Source organism: Neospora caninum, chromosome VIIb, assembly GCF_000208865.1.
Source record: "Neospora caninum Liverpool complete genome, chromosome VIIb".
In the NCBI taxonomy this organism is placed as follows: domain Eukaryota; phylum Apicomplexa; class Conoidasida; order Eucoccidiorida; family Sarcocystidae; genus Neospora; species Neospora caninum.
In genome coordinates, this window is record NC_018394.1 from 2,224,797 (window position 1) to 2,232,901 (window position 8,105).

Here is an 8,105-nt window from a genome sequence, read left to right on the forward strand (position 1 = left end):
CCCCCCCAGGCTCTCGTGGCATCGAACGCGCCCAGGGGTTTTCTGCCTGTTCGGGGCTCGAAAAAGCGCGCTCGTCGCCGCATCCCTCAGAGACGTTCAACGTCTGTGGACGAGCCATGCACCGCGCCGTTGTAGAGTCACATTTCGGTTCCTGGCGCGTGGCGCACGCTCGCTGTTGGGTCCATAATATGTATATATATGCATATGCCAGTTGTTCCAGCTGTTTATAGCGGGATCCGGAAAGTCATCCCTTAAGTGCGATTCGGCGACACCGAAAGTGCGTGAACATGGGGAACCGTACGGTGTGCTGCCCTCAAATTTTTCACCGCCGGTGCACGATCCCTGGGGGTAAGATGCCCCGCTCGCCTCTCGGTTGTTCCCTTCCCTCGTCTTGTTCTCCTCTGTTTGTTCTTCTCTCGCCGTCTCGCTTGCAGTTGGCGTTCTCGCCTCACCTCGTGACCGCCGCTGCGAACGACGTTTTCCCGCTGTTGGGTGCGCCGAGAAGCGCCACATCGTTCACTAGGCGCAGCTCGAGTTCCAGGAAGTTTCGTTCGCCCGGCTCAGGCAGCCGGCCGTCTTTCTTCTTGAACGTGCTCGGCGCGAGGCCCCCGCGGCCTCCCGCAGCGACTGTCAGGCTTTGTTTGTCGAAGAGGAACTGGAACCTGATCGAGAAAAACGCAAAGTGAGAAGAAGGCAGCGGAGCGCTCGGGTCTCGAGCATGCACACAGACGTTGTCGGCGAAGCAACAGAAACGCCGGCCTCAGCTGGAAACGCGCGGTGTCGGGGAATCCCAACTGGCAAGAGGGCGACCAGGCACACATGCGGCAAAAGCTCCTCTTTCTTTCGCTAACATAGCTGACTAGCCCAGAGCCCCGTTTGTGTCGACGCCTGGGACGAGGCAGAAGATCCCGGAGGCGGCGATACACAAGGCGAGAAAGGGGAGAGAAGAGCGAAACACCTGCGCACCGGCGCCCGCTTACCAAAACAGACTCTGCTTGTACCGCCGCCCCTCGGGAGAGAGACGGCCGGTGGAAACGCGCTTCCTCACGATGGTACCTACGGGCACCTGAAACAGAGAAGAGGAAGAGCGGGAAGCAGACCCGAACCAGCTGGCGAGTAACAGAGATAAGTCGAAGAGAGTGACGAGAGGACGTGGAGATAGGGGTGCACACCTCGATCTGCGAACACCAGTGTCGTCATGTGCAAGGACACCTGCCACGCCACAACCAGACTCGCTCCAGTGTGCGCCCAGCTTCGTGCCGCAGCGACAGGCCCCAGCTGCCGAACGCGAGAGTAGCAATGCAAAAGCAGACAAGCACACACTCATATATATAGATACAGATACGATGTGACTTCTTGAAAACAGAGACGGACACGTGGATGTGGGCATAATCCAGAAGGCGCCCTGTCGGAATCACACCCGCGACGTTGCCACGCATTTAGGGCCATCGGCAGCCATCGGCAGCCACCGCCCGTTAGGGGCTATCTGCTGGGCAACGAAATCTCGAAGGCGAAGGCGCTTCTCGCTTCAGCGCCGTCGGGCGCTTCGCGTTTGTCCTGGCATGGCAAAAAGCGCGTTTTCGACGAGGGACACATCCGTCTGTGTCGAAGCACGAACAACTCGCCTCGACGGCACGTGCCTTTAATGCCACGTTCCGCCCGTTTCGAATGTCCAAGGAAGCGCCTCGCTTACTTTGACCACTTTGTCTTTGGCGTGAATGCCTCTGCTGGTGCCCTCGCCGTCACCGCCATCATCGGCGCGAAGTTTCTCTTCCAGTTGAAGCAAATCCCCGCATTTGACGTCTGCCTCCAAAATCACGTTGCCCCCGTGGCCGCCATAGCCAGGTCCCCGGAAATTGCGACTCCTGAGGAGACACAGACAATGCAGAAAGATAGAAAGGGGAATCCAAACAAAGAGAGAGAGAGACAGCGATCCAGAGAGAGCACTAGAGAGGGCGACGGAGAAGTAGAGAGAGCGTGAGAGAACTAGGGAGAGCGTGAGAGAACTAGAGAGAGCGAGAAAGAACTAGAGAGAGCGATAAAGAACTAGAGAGACAGGCTTGGGGGAACGGTGGACGTCTGATTTTTGTGAGGAAAAGATGCTGGCACGAGGGCCGCGCGTGTCCGTAAACCGTGAATTCATCTCCTCGTTTTTGGCCTGTTTGTCTCTCGACTGTTTGCTTCCGCGTTTTGTTTTCCCTTCTATCTCTGTTTTCGTCTTTCTGCGCGTGCACCTCCCTTACCGGACCGCATTTTTCTTCGGCTTCCCGCCGTTCCCGGCCTTGGCCTCACACCACATGAAATCGACGAACGGTTTTTCGTAGCGAGGAAAGTTTTCGACGTCCTCTTCCGTCAGGCTCTGCATCACGTCCCAGCGCAACTTCTCCGTCGTTCGCGGAGCGGATGAGCCTGAAGCAGATGGAGCTTCTGAAGAACGCGAGAGCGGTGACCGAGAAGAAGGCGAGAGCAAAGAGGAGGAAGACAAAAAAGACGAGAGAGAAGAGGAGGAAGACGAGAGAGAAGAGGAAGAAAGTGAACGCGCAGGAGAGGCTGGAGCTCCAGACAGCGATGGAGACAAGGAAGGAGCAAAGGAAGAGGAGGCGGCAGAAGAGGACGAAGAGGCGGAAGAGAGGGAAGACACCATCGCGTAGGTATCGTGCTCCGGCGAGAGTTCCCGTCGAAGGCGGTGACCGCGTCGGTGTCGTCGTCCCGGCTGAGACCTGAAGAAGCTCTTCCGTCGGGTGGATTCCGAGAGCCTGTCTCCCTCGCTCTCGGCAGATCTTATTGCCCTCCCCGCCACTGGTTCTTCCTCTCGCGTCTCTGAGAGGAAGCGGATCGAACTCGCGCCTCCGTCAGCGCCGCGTTCGTGCTGCGCCCGGCTTTCCTGCACGTCACGGACGACGCGCTCTAGGCGCGCCGAACTCGCAAAGCGTTGGAGAAACAAAGCGGAAGGAGCAGGAATAGAAATACCACAAGCCGACCAGCAACGCCAAGGCCAACGCAATGGAGAAAGCAAAGGCGAACACCACAGAGACAGGCCGACTTCGCGAGAGGCAGAAGATATTGAAGAGCGAGAAGGGGAAAAGGGAGACAACGAAGGAGACAAGGAAAAGGGGGGAGTCGCAACAGAAAGAGAGCGAAGCTGGGACGCGGTAGCCGCTGGACACGGACGGAGTGGTGACGCGAGCGAAGGTGGGGACAGAGAAGGGAAAACAGAGTTGGCCGTTTGAGAGGGAAATGAGGACGAGGAGGCGCGACTATTTCGACACCTCCCAGAAGACCTGCGAGGCAGCTTGGGAAGCGGCGGGGTCTGCAAGGAAGGCGCTAAGCGCGAGGACGCCGAGGCGCGGCTGCCGACGTGGCATCGTGCGGAGGAGGAAAAGGACGCGTGAGATCGCACGAGAGGCGATGAGCAAGAGAAAGGAGGAGACTCGCGGCCTTCCTCTCCCCTGTCGCTACACGAGATCGACGAGAACGTCTCAACATTTTCCCACTTCCAGACGAAGCTGGAAGGCCTGTTTCCGTCTTCATTTCTGCGAACTCTGACGAGCGGTGCCGGGCCACCCGTGGCCGTTCCATCGCGTCTTTGTTCGCGGTGTTTTCGCAAGAAAATCCGAGACGCGGTCCTCTCTGGCGCTTCACCTACGGCCGAAGAGCGCGAACCGGCGTCCGGCTTCTCTGGAACAGCCTCTGTCGAACCAGAACTTGGAGAACCTCGAGAGGAACGCGGAGGAGAGCGGCGGTGGAAAGACAAAAGGACGGATAGAGGAAGCGAAGGAGACTGGGAAAGAGCGAGAGGCAGCGAGTCTGAGGACGGCCGGTGTTTTGGCGCAGGAAGACTGACAGAGAAACGAAGTTTTTCGCAGCTCCAGCAGCGCGCCATTGTGATGGTGGCACGTCACGCTTATGTTGAGGTGTATGTACACCGGGGCATCTCCCACCTCCCTCGCTGACTTTGGGCTGTTCGTTTCCGTTGCCGCCGTCCCGCTTTTTCGCTCCCTGTCGACCGAGAGGAGCAAGAGAAAAGAAACAGGAAGAGCGAGGACGAAGGGAAGAGGGGAAAGAAGAACTTTGAAGAGAATCGAGGAACGGCCGAAGGACGACACAGAGGCAGGAACGCAGTGCGCAGCGGCTGGCGACACCTCGGGAAGCGGAGCGAGGGAAGAGGAGACGCAGAGAGCAAATTTGCATGCCCTCAAAACCGCCGCTGGTCTTCTTTCTGCCGAGGTGACCGTTGAACAGAGCTGTTTTGTGAGGAAGAGAAACGACGCGAATCCGCAGGAAGCGTGCATGCCAGCGCGGCTCGAAGGAAAAGAACATCGAAACGGCATCGTAGGCAAGACAATCGAGTCCCGCTGTTGACCTCAGAGCTCCGGAAGGAGATCCAGATGCCTTCGTCTTTAGGATTTAGGGGAGGGAAAGAAGCTGGAAATAACGAGAAGCAACGAAAGCTAGAATAGATAGAGGCAGCTTGCTCAGATCATCGGCTGTGCTGCGAAAAAGAGACAGCGAGACACAGAAACCGAGATACACGCCGTCAACATGCATGGGTGTCGCCATTTCGACCGCCGCGCATGCAGCAAAGCGCGCGACAGTGAATGGTACAGAAAAAAAAAACCGACTGAGCCGGAGGCAAATGCGACAGTTCGTCTCAGGATCATGAGTAGATCTCCCATTTCCTGAAAGTTAAGCAAACGCGAAGCCAGGAAAGCGACGCAGGTTGAGGGAGAAACGCGAAAGCGTGAGGGCCTCCAAGCATCGACTTCTCATTATCGTGTCAATCGATTTCACAACGGCAAAGGTTTGACACAGCGAAAAAGGCTTCAAACTTCTTTTTTCTCTCGCCTTCTTCGTTTTTCTACTTCTTCCGCCTCTCTTGTGGCTGCCGCGCGAGTTGTGACCGTCTTTTATTCTTTCTTCGTTTGTCGTCAGTCTGCTGCCTTACTCTACCCTTTTCGTTCTTCTCAGCTCCTCCACGTTTCGTCTCCCCTGAGTCCTCCTTGGAATGCAAGGGGAATCGGAGAGGTGTATGTACACCGGAATCTGCTTTTTGGTCCCCGTGGCTGCTGCTCCGCCAGGCCGCCAGGCGCGTGTTCGTCTCAACTCGGAGGTTTTTCCCGCGGCTTTGTTTCGCGGCTCAGGCCTCTCTGCCTCTGCTTCCTGTTTTCAGTTTTGGAGAAGCGAGGCTAGCTCCTGTCACCAAGGGAGGGAGAAGGGGATGGTTCGAGAGGAAGCAAAGAGCAGCCGGAAGAAGAAAGGGAAGGGGAAAAGGCACGAGTCGGCACCTGCAAGAAGTTCATGATTCGAGACAACGCCTTTCGCATTTATCCGGGATATCCTTCGACACAGAACGCAAAATGATGGCTGCAAGACTCTTCTCTTCCTCTTCACTCAGGAGGCGAGGGGTGCCTATCTCCCTGTCGTCTTCCTCGTGTTCCACCTCTCCGTCGCGCGTCGCTCGCCTCTCCTGTGTCTGCCTAACATCCCCCGCCTCTTCGCCTTCCTTTTCTTTCCAGTCCTTCTATGCCTCGTTTTCAAGGCCTTGTACGCCGTCATGCTCCCCTGATGCGCCTCCTCGTGGGCCGTTTCCTTCTTCGCTCTCTTCGCGCCGTTCGGACAATCCGGCCCACAATCACTTCTCCCTCCGTCCTCGCTCTCTTCCGGTCTTGCCTCTTTCTCCGTCTACACCCTTTCCTCATCTCTTGTCGCACCGCGACGCCTACTTGTCCCGTTCGTCACCATCTTCTCTTTCTGCTTCCTTTTCTTCTTCCCCTCCTTCCCCTTCTTCTTCCTCTTCTTCCTCTTCTTCTTCCTCTTCTCCGTCCCATCCTCCTTCTTCTTCTTCCTCCTCCTCTTTGCCTTTACCTCAAGTGAGGGTCGACTTGACCAGAGTTCCGGGAACGGGACTGAGAAAGACAGAGGGCGACGAGGAAGCAGCATCGGCCTCTGATGTTTACGTCCTCCTTTTTACGTGCCGGCCGTGTGGAAAACGCTCGGCAAAAAAGTTCTCAAAAGTGAGACAGTTTTTCGCTTTCTTCACACTCCCCTTTTCCCCCTACTTCTCTGCTGTCCTGTCGCTCGCAGCCCTCTTCACTGTCTAGAAAGTTCGCTCCTCCCCTCTGACCCCGGCTGCGTCCCCACTGGTCCGTCCTTTTCCTCAGCGCGAAGCGTGCCTGTCTTTTCACTTCCTGTCTTTTCACTTCCTCTGTTTCCCCTGTTTTTCAGCTGTCACTCACACAGCCCATGGGGTCTCGCCTTTTTCCGTTTTCTGCCTCCATCCGCGTTCCCGTCTCTCCGTGTCTCTCGCATGCTGCGGGATTCTTGTCTCTCCTCGTGCGCAAGCAATCTTTTTGCTTTCTGCGTTGCTGGAACAATTCGCCTCCTTTCGCTCCTGTTCTACAGCGCGCCTACCACAACGGCGTCGTCATCATAAAGTGCCCTCACTGCGAGTCTTGTAAGAGACGCAAAGAAAAACATCAAAGGAGCGCATGCTCCTGACAGACGCACTCCTGACCCTCGGACACAGCCCTATATCCGTCTTCATATTTGACGATAGAAATATAAAGCATGTGAACACTACATCGAATCTATTATGCCCCATATGCGTCTCCATATTTGACGAAGAAATATAAAGTGTGTGAACACTACATCGAATCTATTATGCCCCATATCCGTCGTCATATGTGACGATAGAAATATAAGGCATGTGAACACTACATCCAATCTATTATGCGCCATATCCGTCTTCATATCTGACGAAGAAATATAAAGTGTGTGAACACTACATCGAATCTATTATGCCCCATATCCGTCTTCATATTTGACGAAGAAATATAAAGTGTGTGAACACTACATCTAATCTATTATGCCCCATATCCGTCCTCATATCTGACGAAGAAATATAAAGTGTGTGAACACTACATCTAATCTATTATGCCCCATATCCGTCGTCATATGTGACGATAGAAATATAAGGCATGTGAACACTACATCTAATCTATTATGCCCCATATCCGTCCTCATATCTGACGAAGAAATATAAAGTGTGTGAACACTACATCTAATCTATTATGCCCCATATCCGTCGTCATATGTGACGATAGAAATATAAGGCATGTGAACACTACATCTAATCTATTATGCCCCATATGCGTCTTCATATTTGACGAAGAAATATAAAGTGTGTGAACACTACATCTAATCTATTATGCCCCATATGCGTCTTCATATTTGACGATAGAAATATAAAGTGTGTGAACACTACATCTAATCTATTATGCCCCATATCCGTCCTCATATCTGACGAAGAAATATAAAGTGTGTGAACACTACATCTAATCTATTATGCCCCATATCCGTCTTCATATGTGACGATAGAAATATAAGGCATGTGAACACTACATCGAATCTAATGCGTGCGGTGCTTCTCTTCATGTTGACATCGACACTCCAGTACCGTCGCGTCCACAGCGGCTGCGTGTGTGCTCCAAGCTGCATACTCTCCGTACACGTCGATGTACATGTCAGGCTTTAAACGTTATTAATCTTCGTTCAAGCAGCTGGATGTAAAACCTACAAATCGACGCTGCCGTATATATATATATATACATATATATATATATATATATATATATATATATGTATTTGTCGACTTGCGCAGCTTCTGCATGAATTGGTGCATGCTTTCTGCTGAGTGTAAAAAACCACAAGAAGCAGAACCATGTGGAAGAGCATATTCGGATTGAGGGGATTCCAGATAAACCGTTTTGTTCCTGTGCGAGAAACCCTGCTCTCGGCCCGGTCGCCGGCAACGGCGTGCACAAGGCGTTTGCTTTTCCATGCTTTGGCCGGAGGTTTGGTTTGCATATGCATGCAGTGCATTTGATCGCCGACAATTTCGGCTGGTTTGGCGAAGGCCCGGAGACGATTGAAGACATTCTAAAGGCGAAGGGCGAAACGCGCTTAAGAGCTCTATCAGGTGAGGGCGCATGCGTCGGCTCGTCTGTCATTCGCATCGCGAGTGACAGGGAAGCAGGTGCACGTTCCGCTGTCGAGACGGCAGTGTACAGGCAGTGCAGGAGGCAACTTCCCAGTCGTTTTTGTTC

At 53.8% G+C, this 8,105-nt stretch overlaps 1 protein-coding gene across 1 annotated transcript in view; it reads right to left on the bottom strand.

Moving 5' to 3' along the window:
* The window catches only part of NCLIV_026690 (putative GTP-binding protein), a gene marked incomplete at both ends in the record, with an annotated part of 5,252 nt that extends 2,887 nt beyond the window's left edge, over positions 1 to 2,365 (bottom strand). The window contains 4 exons of the mRNA XM_003882863.1: positions 453 to 662; positions 981 to 1,066; positions 1,694 to 1,865; positions 2,244 to 2,365. Coding sequence (XP_003882912.1) covers positions 453 to 662; positions 981 to 1,066; positions 1,694 to 1,865; positions 2,244 to 2,365 — 590 coding nt within the window. The remainder of the gene's footprint in view (positions 1 to 452; positions 663 to 980; positions 1,067 to 1,693; positions 1,866 to 2,243) is intronic.
* Between the last annotated feature and the right edge of the window lie 5,740 nt (positions 2,366 to 8,105).